The 15,779-nt window shown below is 38.5% G+C and overlaps 1 protein-coding gene across 14 annotated transcripts in view; it reads left to right on the forward strand.

Annotated features, from left to right (window-relative positions):
• The window catches only part of LOC103473821 (inositol polyphosphate-4-phosphatase type I A-like), a 32,952-nt gene that overhangs the window by 13,841 nt on the left and 3,332 nt on the right, over positions 1–15,779 (forward strand). For 2 of the 14 annotated variants that reach the window (XM_008424341.3, XM_081615271.1), the window contains exons 7-27: positions 65–144; positions 313–424; positions 1,340–1,430; positions 1,691–1,838; positions 3,358–3,488; positions 3,570–3,674; positions 3,755–3,863; positions 4,121–4,138; positions 5,454–5,640; positions 5,726–5,941; positions 6,053–6,194; positions 6,361–6,525; positions 7,560–7,592; positions 7,860–8,032; positions 8,118–8,241; positions 8,324–8,391; positions 8,794–8,993; positions 9,077–9,174; positions 9,282–9,394; positions 9,474–9,628; positions 12,295–12,598. In XM_008424341.3, coding sequence (XP_008422563.1) covers positions 65–144; positions 313–424; positions 1,340–1,430; positions 1,691–1,838; positions 3,358–3,488; positions 3,570–3,674; positions 3,755–3,863; positions 4,121–4,138; positions 5,454–5,640; positions 5,726–5,941; positions 6,053–6,194; positions 6,361–6,525; positions 7,560–7,592; positions 7,860–8,032; positions 8,118–8,241; positions 8,324–8,391; positions 8,794–8,993; positions 9,077–9,174; positions 9,282–9,394; positions 9,474–9,628; positions 12,295–12,475 — 2,649 coding nt within the window. In that variant the 3' untranslated portion in view covers positions 12,476–12,598. The other 12 variants (XM_008424350.3, XM_081615287.1, XM_008424388.3 and 9 more) reach the window with 12 other exon arrangements.

The raw sequence follows: 15,779 nt of genomic DNA on the forward strand, positions 1-15,779 counted from the left end.
TACCTGTGGCACCTTAAGAAAACCAAACATAAATCTGAGCTGTTGTCTCTCCCTTTATGTTCAGATGTACATGTTGGGGTTTGCACTTTTTGCTGTGAAGGAACTTCTGCAGGAGAAAGGCCACAGATTAGAGCTTGAATTGCGGTAAACCACCTACACATGAAATTAAAATCCTGTAGAGGAAGCATAGCATCTAAGATATTTTCAGTCATTTATTCAGCAGTTTTGATGGAAGTTTGTTTTCCTGCACAATAACCTAACCTGAACTCTACAAATAAAACCCAGCTTGTGTTTTTCTTTTTGGATGGACAGATCGGCAGAGAACCAACGCGTTGGGAAGGTCACCATTGCGGCGTTGCAGATGGAGGACAGGGCTGATCATAGGATGTCTGTTAGAAATCTGCCAGAGAGCATCAATGGTCGAGTAAGGAACAAAATTATCAGCTTTTGTTGTCATTTTTCTCCTTACACACTAGGTTAAGACCATTATAAGAAATCTGATTGGGTTCCTGGAAGTTTGGAAGATCTTATTCAGTGACACAGTTCATCAAATAGCATGTAACGCCGCATTGTGTGATGATGCAAAATAGATACAATAGATCCTTGAACACATTTTGCAATTATAATGATAATATGATAACGTAGCGCATTGTGCCATAAAAGATCACACCCTGTCTGTTCTCATCTTAATCATTAAACTTGTAAGAGCAACCATGTTGAAACTTGGGCCAATAAATGCCAAACCTTTGCTCATTTAGTTGCCTTTTCAGGCTCATAGCCAGAAACGTTGGTATTAACCTACATGTCAAGGCAAAATTATTCAAAATGTGTTCAAGGATTTTATTACATTTTGTGTCGATTATGACAATAGTTTTAATGGTGTGTTATTACATTTTAAAGCCTAGTTTTATTACATACTGAATTGCTACGTAGCTTCATCAATGGTGCTTTCAAATATAAATATGAAAGCAGTTATTTCTTGACAGTCTATATATATATATGTGTGTGTGTATATATATTATATATATATGTGTGTGTGTATATATATATATTTAATACATAGGGTACAATTTGCATTTAAATTGCAGCCTGGAGAAAAATGGCTTCCTTTGGTCTCCCAGCAGCCAGCAGAACTGAACCTGGATGTGGTTACAGTTATTGCATTATTCCTTGCCAGTCTAGCTCCAAATCGCCTTGTGACTCATGCTGGCGTATATTGCCTCACTGACAGCACATTACTCCTCTCTGCCTATGAGAAAGACACGTTGTCAAATTTCTGTCTTGATTCAGTGTAAAGCAGGTCAAATTTTCACTCAGTCTGTGTTTGTTTTGCCTGCAGACGGTACTTTCCGTCGACGAGAGCCTGACTGAGTCGATGGGAGCCCGGATTAAATACGCCTCGCTGTCTAAAGACAGCCTACTTCGCTCAGGTGAGACTTCACTGACTTCACAACAGCAGACAGATTTAAGCATAAGACACCACAACGGCATGAGGGAAAATATAGGTCAGGAGCACAGAGTACCTACAGGAAACAAGGTAACTAAGTCACAGAGAGCTGCTAGGAGAGGGAATGAAAGCTTCCCAGTGTTGTAGTTACATACATTGTTTTAGTAAGAATGATTGATAAGAATAGGTGCTGGCGCAGTTGCGAAACCTGTCAAACTGCATTACGATGTGCATGTGAAACAGTGTTTGGAGGAACCATGTCCAGGATGTACCGCTTCCCAACCACTGACGGAAAGCACTTGCGCGTCCTGGAGCAGATGGCCGAGAGCGTCCTGTCCCTCAACATTCCTCGGCAGTTTGTCAAGCTGCTGCTGGAGGAGGACTTCACCAGGTACTGAACGCCAGCGCTGCGACGAGCCATTACTTTAGTTATTGATTATTCTGATGATTAATCAGATTTTTTAAAGTGGCATTTTCTTCAGACTTTTCATTTAAGCCTTTTTAATACAATACTAGAAACGCATAAAAAGATACATATAAACAAATATTTTCTATTTTAAATTGAAACATTATTGCCTAAAATGCAATAACACAGCATTCCTTTAGCGAATGCTTAATCATTTGTAGTGAAGGATGCATCTGCAGCTAAAAAACACATGAAAAGCTCAACCCCTTCTGCACGACTTAACATCAATACAGCACGCAGCTGACGTATTGACTTGAGGAGGTTCATATTTGCAGACAAAGGATTTTTAAATTTTGCATGCTAAATATATGTATATGTTTTTCCATTTTTACTCGAGTCCGTATACTCTAGTTAACGATTAATCGATTACTAAATTAGTTTACGATTATTTCAATAATCAGTTAATCACAAAATACGATTAACCATTTCAGCCCTTGTTAGTTTTGCGACCAAAACGAAACCAGACTGGAACCAGCAGTTTTAGAGCTCTCAATATTTTTTCTTTTATCTTCAGCTTCACACACTTCAGTTCAGTCTACAGCATAGCATGTCAGACAAAACAAGAAGGAGAATCTCCCTCTCATCTGAGCCACCTGGCTTTTAAAGGATTGGCTTCCACCAGGACTAATTAGAGGGATGGAGACATTCACATTTCTAGAAAGAAAGAACAAACATTTGTACTAAACTATTCCTAAAAAATGTTTACACAGTTACAATTAACTCAAACAAGACTAGAAACAAAAACAATCTGGGCCCAAACAAAATCCAAAGCTTCTCTCCTCCCTCTCAGACAATGGACTTTCCCAATGAGACTGATTGGAAACACCAGGTCCTTGTCAGCACTGCTCATGGACGCGCTTCCATGGCAACATGTGACCAGGTGACCTCAAAGAGATGAGAAGATGATTAAAACAAGTAAATAAATCAAGTTACTTCCCCAAACACAATACATTTACCCAAATAAATTAGAATATATAAAGTACACAAAAAACAGCACCTGTTAGGGAGGGGGTAAATCCCTCACAGCCCTACTAAACATACGCCTGAGAAATCCGCAGTTTCAAGCTCCTCAGAATTTCATTTTATTTATTTTCGTTCTTGTTCTGTGGTTTCTAGTGTCTAAAATCAGGAAGTACAGTCGTAACAAACAAACACAAACTTAAGAAATTGAAACCTATCTTTGCATAAACTGCAAGAAATATGCAGCATTTGTTTTACTGATTTAATAAACTTGCCTCAATCTTAAAATTTTTTCAATTTTGGGGAGTTGAATCAGTTCTGGGATACTACTGCAACATTAAATGTTGCAAAAGTGAGGCACCGCCGTGAATATTCTCCGGCACCAAAATATGATGAAATATGCACTTTGACGTAATTTCTATTGAATCTTTTATTTATTTATTTGTTTATTTATTTATTTTTTCACCTTAAATATCTCTCATAGGGTGTGTGAGCTGGAGGAACTGGGAGAGTTATCGCCCTGCTGGGAGACTTTGCGACGGCAGATTGTGTCCCAGTACCAGTCCATAACACTCGCATATCAGGAAACGCTATCTGACCTCAACAGCTACAGAGGTCGGTGTCTTCACGGCTCTCCAAACGTTGGTCAACAAGTAAAAACATTAAGCTTTCTCCCTCATGTGCTCTCGGCATCAGGTCCCTCCTTCAAAGCTAGCAACCTGAAAGCAGACAGGAAGCTGGAATTCATGCCAACCAACCTCCATGTGCAGAGGATGAGGGTGCAGGACGAGCTGGGCTTCAGTAAAACATCTGTTCTTGAAAACATTTATTCTTTTGTGTTCTGTCCTTCCCTCTGTAATCGGTCATCTGTTTCATCGCAGAGCACACCTACGATGTCATAACGATCGGCGCTCCGGCTGCTCATTGCCAGGGATTTAAAAGTGGTGGCCTCAGGAAGCTCATCCATAAGTTTGAGGAGGCCAAGAAACAGTAAGTTAACATGAATGTAACACGGACTTCATACAGGCAAAATCCAGATAAAAGTCATGTTTTTTTTTTTTCTTTTCCTGGTGTTAATTTTTTCTTTTTTTTTTTTACTTCATTCATACTTCAGTTTTTATTTCAGATCCTTCCAATCAGCAAATCATTGGCCTGCTTTGATTTTTACATTCAATGTTTCTTTGTAATAATTTCTTGGCATTCTTCTTAATTTGTTTCTGTTACTGTTTTTTTTTTTTTATTATCAGCGTTTGTGAGGAGGAATGGTGAGTTGCTGCCTTAATTTTGCTTGTTTTCATTTCACAGTTTGTATCTCACTGCTACAATGGAAAATTCCAGGTTATGGCTTGTTTACAAAAAAAAACATGAAAGCAATAAAGAAACTGAACTATTTGCTTAAAATGTGAGTTTCAACAGGTCAAACTGAAATCACACAACTTTGACGTATCTTTAGACATCCTTTCCGAGAATTTACAATATCCACAATATGTTTATATTTTACTCTTATTTTGAAAAGCAAAAGAGAAACCAGTTTAATAATTCATTAAATGTCCATGCCTCCTGGATGGTTTTGAAGTAAATGTGACAGTGCATCTGACTGCGCTCCAGCACTGCGTGGCATGTTTACAAAGCGCCACAGCAAAATAAATTTCTTTCTTTTCGTCCCATTTGCGGAGCATATTTTTATGCATATTTTATGCATATTTTTATGCATATTTCTAGCATATTTTTCTTGACAAAAATCCTCTAAGACACAAATTATCAAAAGTCTGTGGAAAGAGAAAGTTCCTCTGTTACATTGTCTGAGGAGGACAAAAGGTGAGCTATTATAGGTGCATTTTCTAAGCTACAGAATACTAATTATTATGAAAGTTAAAGCTAGGACACAAGCAGTCTTCCTAATGCCATAGTTGGATGTACTGGAGGTCAATTTTTTCAAGTGGTAGTTGCCACTGCTGTAAATTTTCTTATTTGTGATCAGAATCAGATTCAGAAAGGTCTGATCAAAGGACGACCAATAAAAGTTATTGCAGCAATATGCATCAGTTTGATACTGAGTTGTCGAAGGTTTTGAGAAGCATCGTTCAGCTGGTCATTACAAGATCGGTGCTTAATTTACTTCATTTAACAGGCTATGAACTGCAATTTTCAAATAACACCGCTTTGTGCCACCACACAAACTGTTGATGTTTTTAAGTTGTCAAACCCATAAATCATGTAAAACGGCATCACTTTATCAAATTCATTGAAAATGTCAGTTCGCAAAGTTGTAAGTCGGCTGTTTGTTCAAGTTTCTAATAAAAGTCACCTGGAAAAGAACATTTTTAGAACTAATTCTCAATTTGAAATGTCAGCGGTATTTCCCTCTGCTCAGAACATGTTATGGCACCATCTACAGCAGGCATGTGCATGTAAAAGCTGTATCGTTCTATAAAGTCTTATTTGACAAGTCAGTGGCATCCCTCCCTCCTGTTCTGGAAACAGATCTTCTTAAAATCAGGAGCTCACTTCTTCCCATTAGAAGTGTAGAGCAGAGTGTCGTCAACGTATGGTTTGGTAACGGTCTTTTCTCCCCCTCAGCAGCGCTCTCTCCAGCTCACAGTCCATCGTCTACATACCCCAGGACATCGTCCGAGCCAAAGAGATCATTGCCCACGTCAACACGCTCAAAACTCAGGTCAACTACTACGCTGAGAGGCTTTCTCGAGCCGCCAAAGACCGATCGGCTAGCGGGCTGGAGAGGACGCTGGCTATCCTGACGGATAAGGTACCACAGGGCAGTTTGATTCAGGAGTTTGCCTCCATTTATTCCACAAACTAAAAGCGATATTTTTTTCATCGGATGATGTCAGACTCGTCAGCTCGTGACGGTGTGTGACTGCAAATTGCTGGCTTCGGCCATCCAGGCTTTGAACGCGGCGCGGCCCGACTACATTGCCTCCAAAGCGTCGCCTACCACCGAACCAGAACAAGTGGTCCTCCGCAACGATCAGGACACTCTGCTGGCCAAGTGGAGCGGCTGCAACAGTCGATCTTCGCTGCATGTGGACTGGCACGAAGAGGAGTGGGTAGGTCTTTACAACGTTCCTCAACGTTTTCTCGTTATTACTATCAGCTCTTTTTGGTTTTCTCTTCACATCTGGCATATTTTGACTTAAAATCTTTTGTCTTCTGCCCAGGAGAAGGTTTGGGTCAATGTGGACAAGTCTCTGGACTGCATCATCCAGCGAGTGGATAAGATGTTGCAGAAAGAGAGGAGACCCAGCAGCAGTAGTCTGGACAGTACCCAGCATGACCTGCAGGGCGGCGACAGTAGAAAAGGTGCTCCTGTTCACCATTTAAGTTTTAGCTCTAACATTTCTGCTTAATCTGCTCAGCTGGAATCAATTTTCACCATCATACTTTATAAAAAAAATTAAATAAAAATAAGAGAGGAATCGCTCAGATGTTGGTGTAAATTGACTCTTGTGTATGTGACTATAAAAAGGTGAGGAAAAACGACGGGCTTTCTGGATCAACCCAGGAAGTTTGTCACAGGACTCATTATCATCAGAACCACCACCTCCACCATCTTCATCAGCACCACCATACTCTTCTTCTTCGCCTGCCCTCTCCTCATCTGCACGACCCCCCAGCCCCGAACAAGAAAACTGTACGTTTCTGTTTCTACTGCTTCGTTGCTCCGTTTTTTCCACAGAACCGCATAGAGGTCACAGTCAGACGTTTACATCCACTTAGAGTACATTCAATCTGGGGTAAATTTCTGAGGACTGAGCAATGAAAAGGATTTTTCGTTTTTGAGGATTAAAGTTTTGGAAAATCAGGATTTTTTTTTTCACCAATTGACTTCTTGGGTTTTTAATAGTTTGAAGTGATGTCAGCACACCCGGGGCCACCATTGTGTTTGGCAGCGTGTTGTATAGCTTCTGCTACAAATCTTTTTTTTTTTTTTTTTAAATGAAGATTTTTTTTTTTAAGTTATATTGTTACCAGAATAAAGTCGTAATATCAGGAGAAAGAAGTAGTTATTTTTATGAGAACTCCCAACACTAAAATATAGCATCACATTAATTATCAAAGCATTTTTCTCATAAGCATGACTTTTTCATCATAATAGTAAGAAGTTCTTGCGATAAAATTGTGTCTTTATTCGCCTAATATTAGGACTATACTCTTGTAATTAAAAATTCTTGTAGCCTGTCTCTAATATTCTGCTGTGCAGTGTTTTGTTGACTCACCATCCAGAAACCAAGGCCCCCTTTAACCTCCCTTAGGGTCACCACTGGTAGTTAAAAATTGTTGACCCTATTTTTGTTTTAAGCATCTGAACATTCAAAGACTAACTAATATGACATGGGTGTATGTAAACCTCCGACTGAAACCGAACGTCTCTCACCTCGTCTGGATGATGTTCTTCTATTTGATTGAGTCTTGTTGTTTAACCTTTGTCATTGTCCACAGTGTTTCAGTCAGTAATTTAAATGTTCTGGACCATGGTCAAACATCTGCTCCAATTACCCCCTTTAAACCAATGTGGGAATAAAGTGGAAGCCTTTGCTTGAGATATCTAATCGCAGAAGAAGCTGCATAGTAGATTTTTTATTGTTAGATGTTTGACCCTGGTCTGCAGTGTTTTCTATGTGTGTCTGCTAATCATGCATGTTGCACCTTCACCCCTTCTTCCAGATGGAAGCCCGAGTGCAGAGGAGGCGTACCCAGGTAAGAGCTGCTGCCTCTAACTTTGAATTCATGTAGGTTTGTTTTTGTTTTTGAATAGTCACTTTCCATAACTTTTTCTATCATTTGTAAAGTGAAAAAGATACACAGTGTAACTTGGCTTCTGTCAGCGCTTCTGCTTTCCTTGCCGTCTCTCTGTCCAGTCCGTTTCCGTCTCTTAGCAGTCTAATTAAGATTAATTTCAGTTTCAGTCTTCCAGCTGATAACCTCTCGGTTTTATTCTTTACTCCGTTCCATCTTTGCTCCTAGGTGAGTGGAGCGAGGCTCTGTACCCGCTCCTCACCACGCTTACCGAGTGCGTCGCCATGATGACTGACAAGGCCAAGAAGTCCATGGTGTTCCTGCTGATGCAGGACAGCGCCCCCACCATTGCCATGGACGTGTCGCTGCAGTATCGCCGGGACATCGTCTTCTGCCAGACGGTCAGCACACAGTACATGACTCAAGAGACCAATGAAAAAACTTTTTTTCCCTCCTGTTCTGATGTCTCTCCTATGTTCCTTGCAGCTCACTGCCCTAATCTGTGGCTTCATCATCAAACTGAGGAACTGTCTTCGAGACAACGGTTTCCTGCGGCAGCTCTACACAATCGGACTACTGGCTCAGTACGAGTCCCTGCTCAGCACCTACGGTTCGAAACAGACTCTATCAGGTCTTACTCATGACTTTTTTTAGCTGGATTTACTTCACCGAGCGTCTCCTTGTGCGTCTAGGAGAGGAGGTCGCCATGTTGGAGGACATGAGCGTCGGCGTCATGGATCTGCGGAACGTCACCTTTAAGGTAAAAATAATACTACATAATATTTATACAGCAAAAAACCCAAGAAGTTTCTAGTTAATATATTTTATTACGTTTTAATTTGGGCAAAGAAAATTTTTAAATAACTTTTCAGCAAGATATATAAGCTAAGTAAATAATTTTTCAACAATTCTAAAAAGAGAACTGTAGCAGTTCAAGCACTTTATATATCTAAATGAAAAAATTATTTACTTAAAACAAGCTTGTATATCTTGCTGAAAAGTTACTTGTAAGTTAGTTTTGTCTTATTTCAAGATAAATTTACTAGAAACTATATAAAAAATAAAATTAGAATAAATTTGGGCATTTTTACAGTGTAATTTGCATACAAATATTCTAAATCAAAACAGAAGATTTTCTTTGTTTTTTAAAATTTTGACTCAGGTCACCCAGGCAACCGGCAGCTCCGCTCCCGACATGCTGCCGATCATCACGGGCAACAGGGATGGCTTCAACGTCCGCATCCCGCTGCCGGGCAGCATGTTCGACGCGTTGCCGCGGGAGATCCAGAGCGGAATGCTGCTAAGGGTCCAGCCAGTGCACTTTAACGTGGGCATCAACGAGCAGCAGACGCTGGCCGAGAAGTGAGACAGACTCACATTTTGTGCTCCAGAGACATTGAAATGAAGGGGGGGAAGAAACCTGAGTTTGTGTTTGTGCCGCTCAGGTTTGGTGACACGTCCCTTCAGGAAATCATCAACATGGAGAGTCTCTCCAGGCTGAACTCGTACTATGAACAGTTCAAAGAAGTTCTTCCTGAGGACTGTGAGTTTGGAAAAGCTTCTTCTTCTTCTTCTTCTGTTTCTGTATCGTCTCAGAATATGAGAAACGAAAGAGTTAAAACTCGTACAACCCTCCTTTTCTCCACCCAGGCCTTCCCAGATCCCGTTCCCAGACTTGCCTCCCTGAGCTGCTGAGGTTTCTGGGCCAGAACGTCAACGCCAGGAAGAACAAGAACGTGGACATCCTCTGGCAGGCGGCCGAGGTGATGAAAAACCTCTGAATGCAAAAGGAAGGAGGAATCTGCCTGTTGAAACTCAAACCTCTTCGCTTTTCTGCGTTAGATCTGCCGCCGACTGAACGGAGTTCGTTTCACCAGCTGCAAGAGCGCCAAAGACCGGACGGGAATGTCGGTCACTCTGGAGCAGTGCCTGATCCTGCAGCATGAACACGGCATGGCGCCGCAGGTCTTCACGCAGGCACTCGACTGCATGCGCAGGTAGGAGAATCAACCTGTTTTGTTGGGCCGTAATTCCAGTAGCACTTGAACTCTAAGATGGAATCTGATTTGTCCTTAATTTAATAGAAAAAAACCGAAAAAACAAATCTCAGACAAAAATGTGTAAACTTTTTTTTAACTGGCAGATTTATTGTTTTTGCCACAATCATCATCATTTTTTCCTTTGTCATCCTTTTGTCCATCGGCTACCAGTAATAACTAGTGAACTGTACTTTGTTTTAGGTTTGTATTAACTGCAAGAATGAGGGCCAACTAGATTACACAGATTGAAATTAAACCATGGAAGCAAGATGGGTAAATTTGTTATAAAAGTATTACTGATTGCACTTTAAAAATTAGGTAACTTTATGTTATTAAAGGTAAAGTTTAAACAGTAATGATTTCTTGGTTAATGTCAAGTTGTCATAACAAAGACATTTTGAATAATGTCAACTTTGTATTAAAAGAGTCATAATTTACCGAATGACGCTTTACGACAGTCATAAATATTCATGAAGGCTTATTCATGTTCATGACATGTGTTATGTCATGTTTATGAAAGTGTCATGACAGTCTTATCCACCCCTCTTCAAATATAGTGTTACTGCAAGATGTTATATTTCAGGTTTTACAATAAACTTTTGCTGCTACTTTTCGTTGGAAATTTGAGGTGCACAACTAAAACTGATTTTATTTGCAAACACATTTAATTCCTTTCTTGAAAGCAACTGTAAAATTTCTCCAAACTCCACAGAAGTGTGGAAGAATAACGGATTACAAAGAACATAGCTAGTTGTTATTTACTGTCTGGTGAATTACACGGCCAGGTCAGTTAAACCAGTTATACAAGATTCAAATTATGTAAATAACAAAGCATATCATTTATTTCTTGAGCACTTTACAGTACATAACACCAGATATTGTGCAATAAACAAGAGCTAGCATTTTGTTTATTATCCGCTAATGTACAAAATAACCAATAAAAACCACTAGCATTTTAGTTAGCTTAAAGTTAATCTCCCAAAACAACATGTGGAGCCCTCTAGTGGAACCAGGTCCATTGCTATTCTTGTATGTTGATGACTGGCAGAATTTTCAGACTAAACCCAAGAGGTAACAGTAACTAATCTCTCTAAACTCAGTTAAAATTAGTGAAATTAGCCAATTTTACAAGTTGAATCGTAGCAGTTACATTGTAAAGCATCAATAAAGTCTCTCCAAACTCTGTAGGAATGTGTAATAATGGTAATTAATTTAAATTAGTTTTCTTCTTCTGCCTGAAGAAAAAACTATTCTCCAAGGTAGCTTAGTGGAAAACATGAAAAATCTATTACTACTGCACGTTTATAAAAAGAATTAGTCATTTTTCTTATATTTTAGAATGTAACCCCAATAAAACAAAGTCTGGGTAATGGATTTACAAACTATATATACAGACATGTTGAATAAATTAGAAAATACATCGAAGTCTTGTTTGTCAGATTGAAAGTACATTTTGAAAATAACCTTTATGCAAGTATTACACATTTCTAACCATTTCTGAAAATAGTTTTTTATTGGTCTGATGTAGTATACTAATTTAAATGCCACGTTTTCATCAGCTGTAAATGGAAATTATCATAATTGAGAGAAATAAAGGCTTTTGAAACTTTCTATATAATGTATAAAAATCACTTAGTGATAAGTTTCCTATAATAAATGGACTTTTCAAATGTATTCTAATTTATCAAATGGGTCTGTATACATATGATTTCAAAGTCAGGAAAATGAAAATGAATTCAATCATAAGATACAAAAAAATAAAACATACAAAAAATTGTAATTGTGAAAGCGGTCCTGTTTACCTCCAGCAAAGGGAGAAAAATAAAAAAAGAAACAAGCTGAGCTTTTTTCCCCCCGCTTGCAGAAATACGATGCTGATCTGAGACAGGAGACAGAGCGACTGAGCTGCTGCTGCTGCTGGTCGTTATTGATACTGATATTGATCCACAGCAAATGCGATTCCCAGCTTCTCTTGCCTGGTTGTGCTCCAAATGTCTGTTTGGTACAAACCCCAGAGACGCTCGCACCACTCTGTTTAAAGTCTCTCCATCTTTCTCCTTCTCCTCCTCACGTCTGCACGCGTTCCTCTTCTCCTCCTCCCCAGCCGGCTGGCATGAACTCAGATTTTATTTGACCCCGGATGCATGTTTGACAGCAACAAATTGCCCCACACCCCGTAACGTTTGCATGCCCCGAGCTTCGTGCTTCTCCCTCCTCTTCCTTCTCCATCCATGTCTAAAGAGAAGATAAACATGGTGAACCATTTTGCTGTTTCTTCTTTCCTTTCTTTAAAGAACATCTTTCCTAATTTCTCTTTTTTTCTCTCCTCTCTTTTCTTCCTCTGCTTCCCGTCTCATGGTTCTTGTCCTGTAACTGCCTTATTTTCGCCGGATTGTGTTTTATTTGTTTATCGGCGTTATTGTTTTGGTGTCGCCTTGTGGGAGCTACTTTCTGTCAACACATTTTTTTCCCTTGTTCTCACATCCCACTTATTAATTTGCCATCTCTGCGCTGGCATATCTGCGTGCCATCTGTTTATATCCCTTCCTCCTCATCCGTCGCTCTCTTCCTCCTCTTTTGCCGCTCCACCTCCTTCCCGTTCTTCTTCCTCCTACACCGTGCAGCGTTGGGACGAGGGAAGGTGTGATCCAGAAGAACCTGAGCGGCTTGCTGCCAGTGCGCGACCTGCGGCTGGACCCCAGCCTCATGTACTCCCTGCCGCTGTTGGCGCTCAGCCCCAACCTGCTGGTGGTGTGGATCTTCCTCAGCGTGGCGTATTTCTTGGCCAAAGTTCGCTGCAGCTGAGCCAGGCCTGGTCAGGGTTTTTTCCCCCCTGAAACTGCAGTCCAGTCACACACTGTTTCACCTGAATGAAGGGCTTTCCACCACCCCCACTGGAGTTTCTTCATGGGAAAAAAAAAACAAAAACTGAATTTTCCTTCACTTCTTTCTCCTCTTGCTGAAAGTGAGGCATCAGGCATCTGAGTTACCATTTAAAGCTGCAGTATGTAAATCTATCATCATTTCCCAACCAAAAACAACCAATCAGAGTCAGGAGGAGGGCCTTAGCATTGTCAATCAACCTTGTGAGCGCACTGCTAAACATGCTAACCACGGAGAAACAACTTACCATTACAGAAAAAACATTTATCCCCCATTATTGGTAGCCGTGCTAACTAGCCTTAGCACTAGTTAGCATTTGCTGAGCAACAAATATAGAAAAAAAATATTTTGTTAAAGTTACGTACTGCTGCTTTAAAGTTTAATTTTTGTGTCTTATTTTCATATTTTCTCTCCTAAATGCTGCCATTCCTCTGATTGGTCACTAAAGTACAGTGTTTTGTCTTTTTCTTTTTTTTTTAAATGATTACTCGCATAAAGAAAGAGGAAAGGCTTGCAAAGTTGCTTAACAATAAATGATGTGTTTTACGGGGAACATGCAATAGAAGAAAAAGTATTTTTAAAAGGGATGTAATGAATATTTTTAGCAAACGACTTGATGTCACTCTGCCTTATTTCTCACAAATAACACCAGAACAGACACAGTTGGATTCAGAAGTTCTAATATTCATTGTTGTCATGACTATTATGAGACATATATATATATATATATATATATATATATATATATATATATATATATATATATAATATATATAAGTAAATATATTAAAATAGTTTCTGGAAGAACTGAGAACAGCTTTAATAAAAAAAATATATATATATATATATATATATATACACACACACACACACACACAGCATCTTCCATTTATGCGTTCATAGTCTTCCAGGTGCGTCGGCACTCAGCTTCTGAGCTAATGTAGACGAACCTAAAGCTTTTTATGCAGCTATGCTTAAGCTTAGCGTATATTTATATTTTTGTCAGCCTTGGGTTTTTTTTCTTTCCAGCAGGTCTTCCTGGTTTTATAGAAAGTATGAGGCTTTTGGCTTTGACTCCATATTACTTTCATGACAAAGCAGCCGTGGCAGATTGTAGATCGTAGGATATTCAGGTGAAACGTGCTTGATTATGCAAAGTGATGCTGCTTATGGATGTGTACCGTTTACATCCATAAGCTTTAGAGGCAGTTATGAAAGTGAAAGAATCTATTTACTTTAATATGCAACAAGATTTTTGAATTATTGATGGATGTACTCCATCGATAGCCAAATGCTAGTCAGGTTTTTACTGTAGGGTCTGTTTTCAGAGGTTTGCTAGATGCATCTAGGCCTGTCACAAAAAGCAATAAATCAATTCAAATATGATTGATAACTTCCAGTTAGTCAACAATCATTAAAGAGATGTTGTCCTTGAATATTGTTGGAAAAGCGCTGCAGACATTTGACACCCGATACAAATGGGTTTGCACTACTTGCCCCTTTTGCCTGTTATCCCTGTCTACGCTGAACGATTAATATGTTTTGAATTTTGGTTACAAAGACTTCATAATCCATTTTAATTATTGGTTTTTTATTTTGGATTTTTTAAAATATTTTTCAATACCAGCGTTCAGAAATCAGAATTATGTTTGAGTAGGCATACTTGCATTTATATGCCATTATTATTATTATTATTATTATTATTAATATATTAGTTGAAAATGGTCTCAAAACAACAATTTTATAATTTATTGCAGTAATTTCTGGAACAATTTCTTATTGTGACAGGCCTAGATGCATAAAGTTTTGCATAAAGTCTCCTGTTTATTTATTTTCCTTCTTTTTTTCCAATGAAACATGTTTTCTGTAATACAATTGCTGTTTTGTTTTAGCAACCATTGCTGCTTCTCGAATGACAAAATAGTTTAAAAACAAAACTAAAATCTGAATTAATTATACAAAAAGGGTAGCAACTCAAACGTATTTAGAACAACAGTTCTGTATATGGAAGGCAGAAAATATCACGGAATAATTTAATAAGATAGCTTATCGAATTAATTGGTGTCTAGAAATATATGCTTTTTATAGAGAAATTATAAATAGTAATTATGATAAAAGATTTTATTGTTAAAATATATTGCATATGACTGTTATGGAAAAAATATACACTCATATCTGGACTCTGTCTTATTTTCGAGGCAACAAATAAATGCTCAAGACAGAATTGTACCATAATTTGATGTGTTTATTACTTTGGGGAACTGAAAGCATTCAGGCTGCTTCACTTGGAAGTATGCTATTTAAAAATCAATATTTTGGCCCGCAGCATCAGCTGCCTCCCCAGAGCATTCAGACTCGGTATCATTAAGATCGACCCAGTAAGGAAATAGATAAGACCGAATTAGCCTCCCTGGGGAGTTTATTGACTCTCATGTCCTGCTAGCATTCACATACACTGACCAGTGATCAATTTGTTAGCTTGTCAATGTATAACAAGCTTCTCTGTATTCTCAAATAGATTTAACAAATATTTTAATCATGATTCCACGGTTGATGTGGATCCATGCTATCTAGCACGCTACACAGAAAAACCTTCTGTCATTTTAGCATGTTAGCGAAGTTTTTCATTTGTTCAGATACAGTGTTGACTTATTTTTATTTCATTTACAAGAATTAAAATGATCCAGTGGCGTGTGTTCCTGATAAACCTATAACAAAATTTATCTAATTATAAATCCATCAGGATTTATAATGGATAAATGCTGATGGATTTATCCATCAGGATTTATAATTATATATCCTGGTAGCATATTCAGCTCCTAGCTAGCTGAATTATGCTGATCTTATTTTCTGTACGTTATGATTATGAATGAGTTTAGTTAGAGTTGATGTACTTTTTATTTGTATTGTTTTCATTAGAAAAGGTTTGGTAAAAAATCCTTCTTTGGTTTCTGCCTTTTTCAATATTTTTGTGCCGCTAGTAGCATATTAGCTTCACTATTTAGTTGTTTTTTTATTTGGATAGAAAGATAAAATAGATTAGGATTACCATTATTCATCCCTAGTCAAATTGCCATGTTATCAAGATATTTAAAATGGATTTTAAAAAAAAATTTAATCCCTAATTTCAAATCAAATTTAAAATCCAGTGTCTTAAAAAAAAAGGCTACATAGTCACTATTTTTCCGTGTAGCTAGCTATTAGCAAGTGGGCATAATATTTTTCT

Source organism: Poecilia reticulata, chromosome 2 (assembly GCF_904066995.2).
Source record: "Poecilia reticulata chromosome 2, P_reticulata-male-v2, whole genome shotgun sequence".
Taxonomy (NCBI): Eukaryota; Metazoa; Chordata; class Actinopteri; order Cyprinodontiformes; family Poeciliidae; genus Poecilia; species Poecilia reticulata.